At 30.0% G+C, this 18349-nt stretch overlaps 1 protein-coding gene and 1 long non-coding RNA gene across 3 annotated transcripts; one reads left to right on the plus strand and one right to left on the minus strand.

Annotated features, from left to right (window-relative positions):
• Positions 1 to 1657: 1657 nt before the first annotated feature.
• LOC107490039 (uncharacterized) lies at positions 1658 to 5659 on the plus strand. Of its 2 annotated transcripts, none has more exons than XR_008009444.1 (6): positions 1658 to 1946; positions 2239 to 2390; positions 2789 to 2873; positions 3172 to 3532; positions 3842 to 4191; positions 4704 to 5659. It is a non-coding gene; the product is annotated as an uncharacterized LOC107490039 (long non-coding RNA). The 2 variants fall into 2 exon arrangements; XR_008009443.1 differs by having other exon boundaries at positions 1666 to 1946; positions 4076 to 4191.
• Positions 5660 to 10116: 4457 nt separating this feature from the next.
• Positions 10117 to 11664, minus strand: LOC107490005 (alkane hydroxylase MAH1-like). Its single transcript, XM_021143924.2, has one exon. The coding sequence runs from the start codon at positions 11662 to 11664 to the stop codon at positions 10117 to 10119; it is 1548 nt and encodes a 515-aa protein (XP_020999583.2).
• Between the last annotated feature and the right edge of the window lie 6685 nt (positions 11665 to 18349).

Consider the following 18349-nt stretch of genomic DNA (forward strand, 5'->3'; position numbering starts at 1 on the left):
CACTGAGAGGATGGGAGGTAGCCACTGACAACAGTGAAACCCTACATACAGCTTGCCATGGAAAGGAGTAAGAAGGATTGGATGAAGACAGTAGGAAAGCAGAGAGACGGAAGGGATCAAGCATCTTCATACGCTTATCTGAAATTCCCACCAATGAATTACATAAGTATCTCTATCTTTATCTTTATGTTTTATTCATCATTCATAACCATTTGAGTTTGCTTGACTAAGATTTACAAGGTGACCATAGCTTGCTTCATACCAACAATCTCTGTGGGATCGACCCTTACTTGCGTAAGGTTTATTACTTGGACGACCCAGTACACTTGCTGGTTAGTTGTGCGAAGTTGTGTTTATGCCATGGTATTGAACACCAAGTTTTTGGATTCATCACCGGAAATTATTTGAGTTGTGAAAAGAAGAGATCACAATTTCGTGCACCATGCACCTGAATTTCTAGTGATATGAGCTCAATAATACGAATTAAGTTCACTTTTCATTGAGCCCAAGCTTGAGCTGAGCATATTTATTTTATTTCACTGTGTTCGTAATGCTATTTACATTTTGAGATTTTGAAGTTTGGATAACTGTCTTGGCAATTTATTCATATACTTTCTTCTTGCAGGCATTGTCTCAGAATTATACTTTTTCTTGTGAGGCCTAAAGCATGTGCTTCTTTACCTGCTAAGCTTGAGTCAAAGTAGTCATACTGTCATTTAGTGGCTAAGTTTGTTGGTGGGTTAACAGCAAATAAACATGGTGCATGATTAGGATCCATTGCCGTCGTTCCCCTCCGCCCGTCAGTACCAATTGCATCGCACTTTCCCTTGCAGGTGGACCCATCGCCGATTTGCTCCCTCCTTCCTCTGGTTCTGTTCTAAGGTCTACTCAGCTCTTTGTTCAGATTATTGGTATGTAAAAAAATCCCTCTTTCAACTGTGTTCTATTTTTTTTTTCAAAATTCAAATTGGTTCACATTAATCGTTTTCTTCTTGAATTTTTTTAATTTAATATTTTGTTTTGTTTTTGTTTTAAATGTAATGTTGCTGATTAGGTAATATTTTTGTTTTTAATTACCAATTTTTGTACTGAACGATTCACTAGAACCTGAATCATCACTGCAAAAGAATTGTGCTTTTTAAGTTAATTTTTCAAAATTTAGATTGCAAAAGTGTTATAAATTGGTCTGAGAATCAACCATGATGTTTAATTCTTGTGATATATATTGAGATTATACCAATATTTGTATTTTAAAACCGTTGCAAATTTTTTTTAAAATCCACGAACTAAATTACGGCGATTTGCAATCGCTGCAAAATCAAATCTCCACCTCCCGAAACTGCAATGCTTTTGAACCGCCAATATGTTGTTCTACGCCAGTTTAAAACCGCCGCAAATTCATCAAAAAATCACCGCTATTCGACGTGTCTCTTATAGTGAAATTAAAGCCAGCAAACCAGCAAAAGAAGAACCAGCAACAACCACTACAAGAAAAAAGATTTTTTGCGGCCATAATATTATTACTATAATTTCTCTTTTCAAAACCATCTTTTAGTGACAATTGTATATTTATCATTAATACTATAAATTTTAACGGCAATTTAAACTATAGCGACTAAAAAGAAGCTAAAATTTTAAAAATAATAACATACTTAAACTGCTAAACCAAAATTATCTCCACTTTGCGTGCCTCACCACTGTACCTCATACAAACAACTCTCAATGCTTCATTCCCTCTGAGAACCACACACCGTTCTTCTTCTTCTTCTCATATCTCCATCATTCCTTCTTCTTCTTCTTCTTCTTCTTCTTCTTCTTCTTTCCATCTTTTTCATCGCTCGAATCTCTTCCAAGTTTTCATCTCAATGTTAATTGCAATCTGAATCATTTCTCGGATAAGCTAGTGTTGATTTTGATTGAAATCTGAATCGCGCTCTAGTCATCAGGTACGAGTTCCTTAATCTCCCTCTCAATTCTGATTCTTGTGCTCCCAATTTGTGTTCTATCACAACCTGGTGTTTTTTCCCAATTCTTTTTGGTTCAATATACATTGCTAAAATTCAATTATCGCTGTTATTTTGAAATATTTATTTGACAGGATGAATTAGGATTATTAGAATACGAAATTGAGCTTGGCAATATCTGGTTCCACTTTTATGCTTCGATCTTTGTAAATAGGCAGAACAAATAGACTATTAATTAACCCAGAACACCTCTGACACTTTGACGCGTGCACAGATCTGGAGCAGGGGTTTAGTGTTGGGAATGGTGGTGTTTGTTTTCGTCTTCGTATTTGTCTCTGTAGATGATGTTGTTGTGCTCACCGAAGATAACTTTGAGAAGGAGGTTGGTCAGGACAGAGGAGCACTTGTTGAGTTCTACGCTCCTTGGTAATAAAATAAAATAATCACCAATCCATTTTTGGTTCGTTTGTTGATTCAATTTTTACCTTATCTAGGGTTTAGTTCAGTATACAGTTCGAATAGAATGTGTTATTGTCCTTTATCTCTTTGATTTTGTAGATTAATAGATGTTTAACTTTATATTCTTTGATTTGATTCCTTTAATATAAGTTATTAGATGATAAGATCTATGTATAATTGACACTAGAGAGAGTGAGGGTACCGAGACTTTTTTTTTGTGCCAATTGAAGGTTCTGAGTTTATTATATATATGCCATATTTTCACTCTGTCGGGTGATTCATCATGGCGATCTAGCAAAGATAAGATGCACATTTTTTTCTAATTGTCGATCTGTGTTTCTCATACCACTTTTTTGTTACCATAGGTGTGGACACTGTAAAAAGCTTGTCCCTGAATATGAAAAGCTTGATTCCAGCTTCAAGAAAGCCAAATCTATTTTAATTGGCAAGGTAAGCAAGCACAAGTGGTTTTTCTCACTTTCTCTATATTCAACACCTTTGTGTAAAATACTATGAAATGTGTACAATTTCTCTGTTGCCCTTACAAACTATTCATACTCAATTAGTCCTTTAAATCATGTTATATCTATAAGGTTGTGGGTGGGATGTTTGAGCAGTCAAGATGTCATTAGCAATCTCTGCTATATCTATAGGGTAGCAGGGAAACAAGAGAGCATGAGGCTTACTGCAGGATCATGCTTAGTGCACTTAGTTCGGTTTAACCCTCCTAGCATTCAATTGGTTGCAGATAAATTGTCATTCAAGGACCTTGCTTCATCCCTTGTCAAGGGTAGTCTAAGAGAGCAACAAGTCAACCTAAATCTCCTTAACATGGCAATGCTTGGAAGTCACATGTTGACAAATATTGGAAGATACCTCATACCTCTTGCAGAGGACAAAAATTTGATTCCAAGTCTTTTGTCTCTTGTTGAGCAGGGTAGTGAAATTCTAAAAGGAAAGGAACTTTTCTTTGTGGCTCTACTTTGTAAGCATGGTAGGAGGTGGTTTCCACACTTCTTAGCAGTTCATTGTTTAAACACAAAGTGATTACAATTCACGTCCTACGGCAGCTGGCCAATCTAATTAAACTCATTGAGACACCGTTTCAGGTTAGTGACTCAACCATTGTTGCCGTTATCCTTTTAATGATATGTTTAATTGTTTAATTGTTTTCATGGACCTTGACTCGCTGCTTGTTGAAAAATAAAATGAAGGTGTTTGGCTAACTGACCACAGTCACTAATTTAGTCACAAATTGATTTGCTGATATATACTTGTTAATATGAAAACATGAGATTTTGTTGTTAGGAACCTTCTATATATCTCTTGATCAAATCAAATTACAAATTCTTAAATTTGATCAATTTTTGACATATTATTTGATTAATTAATGTCTCAAAAAATGATTGCTTGATCAGCTTGACAATATTTATTGAGGACAACCAAACTGGTTCGGAGATCACAAAAGTTCACAAAAGTATTTATGCATTCTTGGATTGGTGTGACACTCTTCAAATCTATTACAGACACTAATACTCCTTCTGCAGCATGACTTTCCTTAACTCCTGCAAAAATTGCCTTATTCAACTCTCGACAATTAGTTGTAGTGATTGACTACTCTCAATTGTTTCTTTTTTTTCTGCTACACATAGGTCGCAGTGCAGACGAGGAAGAAAATAAATGTGACTTGAAGGACTTTACATGGGAGGGAAATATTGAGAGCATGCTTTTTGTCGAACAAGAGTTGCGGGAATTAGCTTCACTAAAGGTGTCTTTTAAACTGTCCAGACATGCCCTTCTTTTAGTTTAGTTTAATGGTTTTATATGCTTTTATATTATTATAAAAAAATATCCTTGTTAAATTAGTGCTTAGGCCACTTATAATATTCTTGATGTGTCAGAATCTTGTCTTAGTAGATTCTTATTTTGTTTTTATTGGATTACCAAGGCTATGATGGGGTTTGTCTTTTGATTGTTTCTAAAGTAAGTGTGCATTGGTTTCAAGATTAAAATATTAATTACAACTAATTCTTAGCCATATATGGTTAGTATGATTCTTAACCTTATCGTGGTCTCCTTTGGTTATTTAAGGCACTACAACTTTTCTGCCGGATCGTGTCATGTGACTCAAGTCCTTTTTTTGCCACAGTAATTATAACATTACTATTTTCACCTTTTAGATTTAAGTATACTTCCTAGCTCCTTCATTTGCACTAACTTCATTCTGCTAGTCTTATTTTCTCTAACTTCTTGTTGATTATCTATCATCTCTACGTACAGTGGAACAAAGCAAGCTGCACATAGGTTGAAGATTATATTTGGATTAGCTGGTCTGAAAGCTACTAAGCTTCATGGAAATCTTACTCAAGCCCAGCGCCTTGAAGTATGTTTCTTAAATTAATGAATTGGCAGTAAGGTTTGCTTAATATTTATATTTGTGTTATGCTTGGATTTTTTTGCTCATGCTTGGTAGGCTTTGGAACAATTCAGGAAGCAAGAAGTTAACTTTTTATTGTTCTATTTGCTTAGAATTCTGGGATGTCTTGGATTACAATTTTGTGTGTTTACTTCACATTATTGTTTAAGAAATAGTACTTTCTAATAGTAGTATTATATTATGTGGCTTTGAATCTTCCATTTATTCTCTGCATTTTCTCATTCCTAAGATTTTCCATTTAAATATAATCATGCTCTTATGAAATGGGCAGGTTGAAAACATAATTATTCATAAGGAAGAGATCTTTTCTCTCCCCAAAAGAACCTGGTTTGTAACAGAAATAGAAAAGAAGGTTGCTGCAAAAGCAACAAAAGTAAAATTTCTTGTTTCATTGTTGTGATATTCCTCAAATTTGATATGTATTATTGTCTCACATAATAAGAACGTAATTTTTATTATTGTACCTGTTAGGATATATATTCAAACTTGTTTCATGCATTATTCAGTAATTGCATGATGAATTTTTAACCAATGCAAAAAAAATTGCCAAGAAAGTGTAGAAAATTGGAAGCGGCTAGAGAGAAGTTTGAAGATGAAGGAGATGAGGACAAACTTGATTGTTAATTAAAAATTGAAAACTTTGCTTCATTCTCTCTGCTGTATTATTGTATTGCATCTGTGCTTGGCTCTATTTATTTACTTTTGATCATTAACTATGTGCTGATCATTGATGTAACATAGAATTGTAGTATTTGTGTTGTTTAAATTTGTATTATGTTTTATTACTTTTCAAGAGAACTTTGTGTATAAATATTTAATTGAATTTAATAAAATATTTTATTTTATAATAATTAATTTTAGTATATTTATATTATGTACAATAATAATAATTGTTGGTAAAAATAATTTGAAATTTTAGAAAAATGATAGGTTGTTATTTCCAACGAAGTGAGTATAATTAAAAAAATCTTAAGTTTTAGCGGCAATAGTAATGGCAACTAAAAGTAAATAATATTATAATTTTAGAATTATTTTTAGTGGCCATATAAATTGCCGGTAAAATGAGTTTTGGCGGCAATAGTAATGACTACTAAAATTGAATAATATTGCAATCTTAAATTACTTTTGGTGGCCTTATAAATTGTCAAAAAAAATAGCCACTAAAAATTATATACTTTTTGCGGCCACTAAAAAGGTCTTTACTGACAAATGTTATAATTGCCACTAAAACCTTTTAGCGACGAAGCATAAGACAGCTAATGTCTAATTGCCAGTAAATGTATTAGCGGTATTTTTATTGCCGCTAAAAGCAAAATAAATAGCCGCTAAAAGTGATGTTTTTTGTAGTGAACAACAATTTTTATTCCAAAAATTAGGACACATACTGACCTTTGAAGAATATATTATTGAGTTACAGGAGAGGGTTTGACGACGGCACGGGGTTCTCGGTGACGGAGATGTCTACTTGGTGACAGCGAGGGCTACTTGGTGACAGCGAGGTGCTTCGTGTAACACCCTACCACACAGAACTTTACACCTAAGACGTAAATCAGGGGTGGTGAGGCGCTACGACCTCTATACGAGAAACAGAAATATAGAAAACTTATATAGAAAACCAAAAGACAAATATAAAAAATTAGAGTTCCAAATGATAGTTATATAATCAAGATCTAGACTAAACGTGCGAAGCAAAGGCCGGCTAGAGTATATATATAACCTAAAATATCTTATACTCATAAGACTGACAACCTGTTTCTCCAAGCCAACCTCTAAGAGGAACAAGCATAAAATACAAGATGGAGAGTCTATATACATATATAAACATAAATAAAATACAACCTAGGTCCCCAGAGTTCTTCACTTCTATAGAGTCTCAAGAATGCTCAATGAGGTACCCCTGACCTGCATCTGAAAAGCAACAATATGTATGGAATGAGAACCAGAGGTTCTCAACATGGTAAAGGTGCCTACATAGTTATTATAAAAGGTTCTGGAAAAGTCAAAGGCAATTCTAGAACTCCGTCACTCAGATATAAACTTAAAGGAATAAACTAAACCATAAATTTGGTAAAACTTTTTAAAGTATCCAAGTCATAATCTAACTCTAATTCTACAATTCACTTTCTGTCTCATTAAACTCTAACCCTACAATTCACTCTCTGTCTCTTCCAATCTAATTGTGATCTAATCCTTCACTTTCCGTTTTCTCCGTTCCTCCAAAACTCCGGTGCATAGACAAGCAATACAGACAAAGCAAACACAACTAGAATACATATACAGTAGGTAGCAATTATAGCAGGTAAGCGTAATAATCACATAGGCAAGCCCAATTAATGCACGATCAAACAAAATACACATATGCATAGGATGTATGCATTCCCTATGGCCGATGAGTCTCATATGTTGGTTATCAAGCCAAATCCGACATGTCCGGTAGCTAATCCGGACACTGTCTTTCTGTTGCGCATTCATATCATTAGAGGGAATATGTGCCCTATCACCATCAGAGGAATTATGTACCCTGTCACTATTAGAGAGATTATGTACCTTGTCACCATTAGAGGGAATAGGTGCCATGTCACCCTTACGACCAGAGAGAAAACACAGACATACTTGTCATCAATCATCCTCAACCATGTCTCATTTATCATATTAAACTCAGTTTTCATCATTCTTCTTCCTCATCTCTTTTTCGGAGCAAGTGGACAATGCCTCTCCCTCTTACCCGAGGTCTCAACTCTAAATCAAATTCAACTTCATTTTTATATTCATTCTCAAATTCATTATTATTCATTCACATTCATTCAAATTCATTCATAATCATCATACCTCCTCATTCCGTCCATCAAAAATCCCAACTCAAACATAATTCATTTTTTTCTAATTAATTCAAACTCAAAATATAATCATTTTCTTAATAAATCAAAATCAAATTATAAAATCCTTAAAAATTTAAATCTTTCTAAAATAACCACTTCAAACAAAGCATCCTATTTTCATAAAAACTTCGTCAGCATCTCCTCTAAAAGTTAGACTTTTGCCACCCCTCAAGGGTCTCAACCACCAAACCAAACACTTCTCGATCATTCAAGTCATTTTCAGTATCAAATTATTTCAAAATTAAACTAATTTCAATATTAAATCTTTTCCAAAAACCAACCAACTCCAATAGCAAACTATTTATGAAATTGAATCACATATCATATACCATATTTACAATCCATCAATAATTTATTCAGTTAATTCCTATCTTAAGGCCTTCTAACCTAAGTTTTCAGGTGACATTAAACATTAACTATAAGAAACAAAAACCATACCTTGGCTAATTCCTTTCTAAGCTCGGAACACCTCAATTATTCACCATTCCTCAAGCTCCAAAACTCCAACTCCTCACCAATTAAATTTTCAGCACCCAAGATTCAATTCCAAGCTTTCAATATCCACCAATTTAACTCCAATTCAACAAGATATACGATATAATTCATACAATATCACAATAATTAATATTTAGCTCACTAAATCACCAATTCACAAGGGTTAGAGTTTTTTTACCGTTATCCATGAGTCAAATGGACAGAATCCAGTGATTATCTACTGCTAGAGTACCCCTAAACCATCAAAATCACAAAATATCTCAATTACGAAAACCCAAATCATGAACTAAAAAGGGGAGAATTGAGTGAGAAAACGTGATTTCCTTACCAAATTGTTTGGTGAATTTTGTAGAAAATTCTGAGATGAACACGTGGTCACTGACGGCTCGTCAATCGAAACTCCAAATTAAAAGTTACGGCCGGGCGACGGAAGTTAGCAAAAAATAGTGTTTTCATTTCCCCTAAATCAACGTTCTCCTTCTTCCTCTCTATGAAATTCTGAATCGTAAACAATGGGGAAGTGTTTTTATGTAATTGGGCTTGGGTTTTTGGGTCTAATATGGGTCCTCTTTAATCAGTTTAGTCTGTTGGTCCGATTTTAGATTAAAATTTTTAAAATTAATGTTAAAATTCGTATTTTAATTATTTATACTTTATTAAACTATAAAATTTAATTTTCTAATTTCTTTAAATAATAATTAATTTATTATTTAATTACTTATTAATTACTTGAAGTTTACACTTCGTGGCGGCGTAGGCTTCTTGGCGATGGAGAGATGCTTCGTGGCGGCGTAGGCTTCTTGCTTGATGACAGAATAAACCACCACCGTGGATTACGTGAGAAGGATGGATGAGAAGAAGGAGGAAGGAGGGAGATGGCAACGGTCTACGATTAGATGGATGGAGGGAGGCTCTAATGCTCTATGGAGAAAAATGGAGGGAAGGAGAGAGATTCTGACATTCTTTAGAAGAAGGAGGGAGGCGTTGCATCCTTCGAGTTCGTGAGTAGGCACTCAAATTTATGATTTTTTTTATGTTAGATTAAAGAATGAAATAGTAACAACATATATTACTGCAGGTTAATCTTCGGTTCGGTTTGGTTTTTATTAAGCCAACTAAAAATCGAACTGACCCGATCAATTTTATTAAAAAAAATAATTGATTGTTTTAGTTTTCAGATCAATTGTTTTAAATTTTAGTTTGATTTTGTAGTAATTTTCAATCCGATAGGATAATTTACATTTTTAATAGATACTTTGTATAACTACGCCTTCAACAATCTCTTTTGTCCTAGTTAGACAATTACAATACATTTTTTAATTTATAATAATATTAGAAAGACAAAAAAAATTAAAATTTGTCTTATTTTATTTATTAATTATTATAATAATTAATAAAAATTAAATAAAATAAATTTTGACTATTTTTTATTAATTTTTTTGAATTTTGTTAATTTGTCTTAAAAAAATAAATTAAGCATATTATAAATAATACTTTATAAAAGTTATTGTAAAAATTTTTTTTTTATGTTTTTAAAACATTGAATACATTAAAAGTATTAAAAAAATTTATTATTATATTTTTAAAATATAACTTTAAGACATAAGTTAGTTAATTTTTTTTATTAAACATTTTCTTGATAAATTAAAAGAAAGCATAATCATAATCATATTATGAAATTTTAGTATATTGTCTTCTATTTATTTGTTTCCATACAGAAAGTATATATAAACTTTACATAACGAGAATATGATTATAGAATAGTAATAGTAGCAGATACCAAATCCATGATAGATGCATGCGTTAAGCATGAGCAGGGTTGAAGGAAGTAAGACTCCTGAAGTTCTGCCAAGGCTTCTCCCACACAATGGCCTCGTAGTTACTAGTGGCGAAACCGGAGGATGCCGAGAGGATGAGGCGGTAGTTTGTACCGGACACTCTTCATTAGAAGCGCAATTGAAAGGCTTGGGATAACTCGAGGATGATCCTGCACCAAATGTACACAATAGTGGCGCAAAATAGCAGATATAACCATCTTCATTTGAATGAAAGACATATCCTTACCCAAACAAGTCCTTGGTCCTGCATTAAAACTAATGAACTTGTAAGAAGGCACATGAATTATTCCACCTTTTTCATTGATCCATCTCTCTGGCTTGAACTCCAAGCAATCCTTCCCCCAAATTTCGTCACATCTCCCCATTGCGTAGAAAGAAAATACAATATTTGTATCCGAATCCACAACATGTCCACTTGGAAGCACATCAGCTTTGATAGGCTGCTTGCGCTCCAGAGGTATTGGAGGGAAAAGTCTTAAAACTTCACACAAAGCGCCGTGGAGATAAATTAGCTTCTTCGCATCCACCATGCTTAAGATTCTGTACTGTTCTCCGTCGTTAGCGCCAAAAACTTCTCGAATTTCTTCAAGAATCTTAGCTTCCACTAACGGATGCGTAGCGACGAGCCAAAAGAACCAGGTAAGAGCCGAAGCAATTGTATCTTTTCCAGCTACAAAAAGATTGAATGCTGAATCTCTTAAGAACTTTTCGTCGCGTCGCGCTTCGTCTCTTGTAACCGCCTCAAGCAAGCTATCAAATTGATGAAGAACACTTTCATCAACTTGATGATTATTATTAGTTTCTCTTTTGCTTAGTTCTTCAAGCTTAGATGCTATAATAGTGCATAGAAAATTGTCAAAAACACTGCATGCTTTCGCCATCTTCTTCTCTTCGCCGATTCGAAGCCATTCTTGAAGCTTCCAAACACTTCTCGGCACTCCGTGTCGGTAAAGAATGCATTCTTGGATTTCGTCGAAAGCCTTCTTAGCTTCAACAACAGGGAATTCAATTGAAAGGGAATTGGGATCAAACCCTAACCCTAACGAGCTTATATTATCAAATGTGAATCTACAAAAGAGATCTTGCAGGTCCACCGTAGTCTCTTCACAAAGATTTGATAATATCGGAAGCAAGCTATTTTGAAGTTTCTTCTGAATAGTTTTCTCTAACAAAACCTCGAAGCTTTTGTGTTTGAACAAAGAATGGAACAAGGACCTCATGTCCTTCCATTTTTCTGAATCCGCAGCAACAATACCGTCGCCAAACGCAGCGAAAACCTCGCGAAAATCGGCGCCTTTTACATAATCTTCGAACCTTTTGCTTAGTATATGATGCGCGTTCATGGGATCTCTGGTTACCAGATAGTTCATTTTGGTAAACCAGGGTCCCATAAACTCCGCAGTACCACCTTGTTTGTTGATGGTGTGCGCCAAGAAGTCATGGATTTGGAAGAAGTTCCAAAGAAGTTGCGGTAACATGCCAAGGATTGGCCAATCGGTGGAGAGTGGAGTTTTGCAACGCCGTCTTCTGGCGTGATGAACAAGGTATAGGATTGATGCAATTATTGTTATTATGGCTGCATAGGAAAACATGGCTATGGAAAATTTTATTTGAATTATTATATTGTATGAAACTTTTGATACAGTAGTAGTTTCATAAATGTCAAGACATACAAACCTATATTTATACTGGAACAGTGCCATACCCAATTTGAGACTAGTACTTCATTTGGTAACAACAATAACAACAGCAATACTAATTAGGTAAAAGTCCGCATGTAAAAATTAATATTAGTGTTATGGGTCAATAATTTTTTGCAATTTTTGTGTTTTATAATTATTAATTGGTTATTAATAGTATTTTTAATAGTGTAAAATTACATCCAATAATAAGAAATCACTTACTTTTTTATGATTAAGTATTGACCATAAAATACAAAAGTTGTTGGTCTCTAGACTTTTTTTTAATATAAAATTGATATAAGTTAAAAATAATTAAATAAAAATTTAGTTAAATGTATCACCTCATTTAACGGTTTTTAATTATAAATTTTATATAAATATATCTGCGTGTACGTGTTTGCCTACTAATAATGTGAGGACAACTACTTCATCTTAAGGAAATTCTACTGATTGGTTCCTAATTTTTTTTAGTACACTTTTGTAAGATATATAAATATTTCAGAAAAAAGATATTAATACAATTATTGAAATTTGATAGCATTAGAATATAAACAAATGAGTTTGTAAATTTGAATTCAGTATTTTAAATACAAAAATATTTAGAGGCATAATTTGAGAGTTATAGGTATTCATAACTTGTTGTTTTTGGCTTTTGTTTGTATTTATTAATTATCACTGAAATAAATATATATCAGTATTAAATATAATAAATATATAATTACAAATATTTTATACATAAAATTATAGATATTAAAGTAAATAAAATAATTTTAAATTATTTTCTGACGAATGTTCCATATATAACTACTATTTTGTAGTTGCTTTTGTGTTTATGAAGCCAGTTTAATAAATTTGAATAAATAAACACTACGTATTATATAATCCATAATAATATTATGTTTTAAATTCAATAAATCATATTAATATCTAAAAAACAAACAAAAGCTAATACCTGTTGGGACGCGCGCTAATACATACAATGGTAATAAACATGAGATTGTTAATTAACATACTAATATAGTGATGATATATATATATATATATATATATAGTTACATTTTAGAAATCGAAAAAAGTTTAATAACAACATATATATAAATAAAAATAAAAATAAAAAGTATAGATAAACAATTCTTAAATAATCAATTTTAAACTATTGTAATTAATAATTATTAATTTTATATATGGAGTGCAATTTAAAAACGTTTGTCGATTTGTTATTGGTTAGACTCATATTGATTATCTAGCGGGATTAAAATAAAAAGGAAAAATACTTAACATACTTTTTCTATATTTAAAAGAATAACCTACAAAAATATTTCTAAAAGATTTCAGTGCTAATAAAATTATCTCTAAAAAATCAAAATGACAAATATTTTTTTAAATTTAAAAAATGACAAAAATAGAATGAAATTTTTAATAATGACAAATAATTTTTATATCTGATAAATCACTTGTGTATTTAATTAATAAAATTTTATAAAAATATTTAAATATCTATTTAAAAAATACATAAAAAAGCAAAATTCGATAATCTCAGAATTTTGTTCTCTTTTTTTAGTAATAATGATAGGTATATAATTAATTTTTTTCAGTCAATATTAGTGAATTTTAATTTTTTTAATTTTTTATTTATTTTAAATTATATAGCCTAAATCATACATTTTTAATCTAAAATTCTAGATTATAAATTTAAATACTAAAATCGGCTAATATTAACAAACAAAACATTATACTTTTTTTCTTTTTTATAGTATTTCTAATCATTTATAAAAAAAAATCACAAAAACGTTTTACTTTAACATAAAATCACTAAATTTAAAGGAAAAATATCTTTTTTTCCTAGTTATACTTAAAAAAAAAATTAGATTAATTTATCACAGTACTGAACTCTATTTAAAGATTTGTTGTTGGATAATAAATTATTGCATGTAAAAAACAGAATTTGAACTCCAATATTTCTTTAAAACTAACTATTAGACCGATCTAATATGATTACTTAAAAAAATTTAAAATGAATATGGAGCTTATTTTGGCGGTTACCAGCCTGCATTCCATCTTACCCCACAATATTTAAAACTTGTTGGTAGAAAAATTAAATTGCTACATGCTTAGTTAGCTTGCATTGGTCCATTTTCTTTTACCCCCTTAACTCTCTCATATGATTTGGCGAGTTGACCTCCAACTGCCGTTTCATATTTTCCCATGCAAATGCATGCCACTTCACTCACACTTAATTCCATGTCTCTTTATTTCTCTACTTGTTTGATATTCTCACTTTTTTAAGATTGGCCTACATATCTATTAAATACTATTTATTTGAAAATAAAAAATATTGTTTTAAAATAATTATCTATTTCAAAAAAAAGATTATTTTTTCAATAATATTCTTAATGTAACTATAATAATTGAATAGTGTTTGATTATATGATTTTTTATTCAAAAATAATTTCATCTACTTATGAAAATTTATTTAAAAATCATTTTAAACGAAAAGGAAAAAAAGAAATAATAAATAAAAGAGACTTAAGAAGAATAAATAAGACATGTTCATACAATTAATGCGTCCCATATCTAGGCATTTCACACTTCTCAATTCTCATGCCTAGCTATCACAAAATTTTGAGTGGAATTTTCAGAGAAGATTTTAATCCGATTTTTTAAAAATATATGTTAAATTATATATTAAAAAATTTTATTAAAAATATAAAAAAATTTAATTTTAATATATTTATTTTATATTTATTAAAAAAATTAAAATATTTTATTTAATAATAATAATCTTATTATGTATTTTAAAAATACATGTTAATTAAATTTTTAATTTATTAACTTATTTAAATAAATATTAATAGTTTGAATTTTGTTTTGTATATATAATAATTTATTAATTAATAAAAAATTTGTTAAATAATGTTTAAATTTATGACAGATTAATTTATTAAATAAAAAATATTGCGAAAAACTAAAAAGAAAAAAGTGTTGGCTGAATTAGGAAAGATTGGCGGAAGACTTTTTGGGTCAAGTGCAAACAATGATAATAATTAATGTAGGGTAAACAAAACCAAATAATGATAGTGTATGTCCAAAGGCTATATATGCGTGTGTTGTAGACCTACTTAATATATGAAGCAACAAGAGAGTGAGCATTTAATGTAAGTATTTATATAGAGAATATTGTGACACATACAAGTTTTTTTAGTATATAAGTCATACAAGTTAATTTTAATTTAATAAAATTTATTTACATAATGTACGTGTAAAAATCACGTTATTTTTCTTTGTATCTCGTGTTCTTCTTCCTCCTTCTCTTCTTCCCTCTTCTTTTTCTTTTTTTTTTGTATTTTTTCTTTTTTTTCTTCGCGTGTTTCATTTTCATCGTCGTTTTTTTATTATTGTTGTTATTGCTATATTTTTTCCCTCTCCTTTTTCTATTAATTTTGTAATGTTATGTATTTTTTTAATTTTTTCCTCTCAAGAAGAATTATGAGAATATAAAATAAAAAGATGAAGAAGAAGAAGAAGCAGCAGTAAAAGATGAGGAAGAAGAAGAGGAAAAATTTTGAATTATATAGAACTTATCAGCACATATACACTAAAAATTCTTAAACAATACATTTTAATATCTTCGTATTGCATCTAAATATCTTCGTGTTACACCCAAATTTGTTGCAAATACAGAAAAATATTTCCTTTAATACTATATTTTTTTCTTTTTTTTCTTATTTCTTTCTTTCTTTTAGTTGAATAAATATAAGTTCATCATCTTCCAAGTAATTTTGTAGCATTATGTATTTCTTCTTCTTCTTTGTTTGATTTTTTGTTTTTATTCTTGTTAAAAGAGTAAAATAAGAAGAAACTTGAGAAGGTAAAACAAAAAGAAAAAGATGAATAAGAAAAAAAGAAAAAAAAGACGGTACGATGATGATGATGGAAAAATGAAGAAGAAGAAGAAGCAGAAGATGAGGAGGAGGAGGAGAAGGAAGAAGCATTTTGAATTATGCAGAATTTATCAGCACATATACACCGAAAATTCTTAAACAATACACTCAAATATCTTTATGTTACACCAAAATATCTTCGTGTTACATCCAAATTTGTTGCAAATACAGAAAAATATTTCCTCTAATGCAAAACTTTTACATTACATTCAATTCAAAGTATCAATGATTTTCACAAACAAAAACATTATTCACCTACAGAATAAATTACTAACAAAAATATTAACTAGAATCGAATCACATCTCAACCACTTAATTGGATTCAAAACAATAATCAATTTCGTTTTAGTTCAATTGACAATCTGAACTTGAATTATTCATTATTTTCAACAACAAGATAACATATGATAGAGGAGAAGGAGGAAAAGAAAGGAGAAAAAGAACCAATGAAAAAAAAGGAGAAAAAGGAGGAGGAGGAGGTGGTGGTGGTGGTGTTGGTGACGACGATAATGAAAGAGAAAAATAACGAAGAAGAAAAAGAAGAACGTGCAGTAATGGCACAAAAAAATGTGCACGCATGAATATAAATGATTTGTATAGACTGTATCGAAAAATAACTTATATGTAGAAAATAATACTTATATATTTGTTTGTAACAAAATTTTAAAGGTATATTTATATATAATGTTCAATTTATTTGAATTTTTAAATAAAAAACAAATGTAACTTTTGGGGTAATTATTTAAATAAAACGAATGAGTAACAAAATTATCCAATTGTCCTAAATTAAATTTTGTTACATATATATATATATATATCGTAGTATATGAATGGATATTATGTTTGTTCATAAGCCCACTTAAATACAACGATTTATTAATACAAATTTGTATAAAAAAAATACTACGATCATGGATTTTCCAATGATTTATAAAATAGAATCATAAAACCCAAAAAGGTGCCAAGATTTATTAGGAAAATATAATGGAGCAGACATCAAATCATGGTACATTCGAAAGATTTAGCATGATTTTTATAAAAAAAAGAATTAAAACTTGAAATCATCTTCTGATGTGATTTTTTCAGACATTTTTATTTTTAAAATTTAATCATTTTACATCAAGTGATTTTTTTGTGAATAATAATTAAAAAAAAAGAAGTCAAAAAATAAATTTTGTTTTGATTTTTTGTATGAATTTTTTTAATTATTATTCAAATATTCTCATACAAATTCAAATCAAATGTACAAGTTATTTGATAAATATAAAATTTATTTGTCACTTATAAAAAAATAGTTTTAATTATTTTTATTACATTTTTAAATCATTCAAAAATTTATTTACTGTTAGTGATAGAAATTTCCAAAGGAAAAAAGAACCAAAAGTGAAAAAATAAAAATGACACCACTAAATCTCGGTACATATTTTTCTAGGTTTTACATTTTTTTCTACACAAATAAACATACTAAATCGTTGGAATGTACCATGATTTAGTATCTACTCAACTCTCCTAAATCTTGGTACATCCTTGGGTTTTATGACTTCTTATAAATTCTTGGCAAAGCCGAAGGCATAGTGTATTTTCATGCAAATTCATCTTAGTAAATCATTGTATTTTAATGGGTTTTATAAATAAACGTAATACCTAACAATATACCACGATTTTATGAAAAAAGAGGACAAATATATAATAAAATTTAGTTTAGGAAAATAAATTTATTTTCTCATTCTTTTAAGTAAATTATCTTAATTTTTGTGAAGAATAATATTGATGCTTAAAAATGCTTAGCTGAATATCCTAATCTTTGATGTTTCATTAAAGGACTAAACACATTGAAAGAATTATCATGTGGATAAGGTAAGTGGCAAGAGAAAATGACGAAATCACTACCTTTTTTTACTAAGAATTAAATGGCTGACATATTTACAAAATTATTAAGCTCATGTTTTAATTAAAGGTGAAGATTCACGTATGCTGTTTTCATACGAAGTTAATAATTTATAATTTAGTTACACTTATTAAATTATTTAACGGTTATTAAGTATTAACTTCATATAAACATAATTATATGCGAATTTATACCCTATTCAAAATACGTAATACTTATCATATACGTATAACATAGAGTGAAGAAAGATGCATGCAAATAATGCAATCTATCATTATAAAAGAATGAGAAAAATGTTCTTCTCTTTGATATCTCTCTGTTCTTAGTGATACATTCATCTTAAAAAATCTCTCTTCAATTCCTTAGAACCTTAATTTTTGCAACAAAAATATTATTTACACATTAAAATTAGCATTGTTGTCTTGACAAACATAGTCCCAACTTAAAGCTTGTTTAAATATGAGCTTAAAAAGACAAATATTTATGACTATTTAGTTAAGTTTAGCAATTCTTTACCTTTTGGATATATCTTGTCTTTAACTCTTTACCTAAAAGGTATTAAAAAAAATCCGTTGATAAAATAGAAGTTACTCTCTTTAAAATAGTTATTATTGTCTAATTTCTTTTGGACTCTTGTCATATTGCTAATAAAAAAGAAAAATAAAAAAGGAATATAACATTTCAAATATTGTGAACCGTAGAGCATCTATCTTAAAGTTTTAAAAATGAACAACGTGGGACAAAAATATTTATTGTCATAATTCAT

The sequence above is a fragment of the Arachis duranensis genome, chromosome 5, assembly GCF_000817695.3.
Source record: "Arachis duranensis cultivar V14167 chromosome 5, aradu.V14167.gnm2.J7QH, whole genome shotgun sequence".
In the NCBI taxonomy this organism is placed as follows: Eukaryota; Viridiplantae; Streptophyta; class Magnoliopsida; order Fabales; family Fabaceae; genus Arachis; species Arachis duranensis.

Excerpts from the sequence above, each read along its gene's own strand:
- LOC107490005 (XM_021143924.2), bottom strand. The coding sequence starts at position 11,664 with ATGTTTTCCTATGCAGCCATAATAACAATAATTGCATCAATCCTATAC.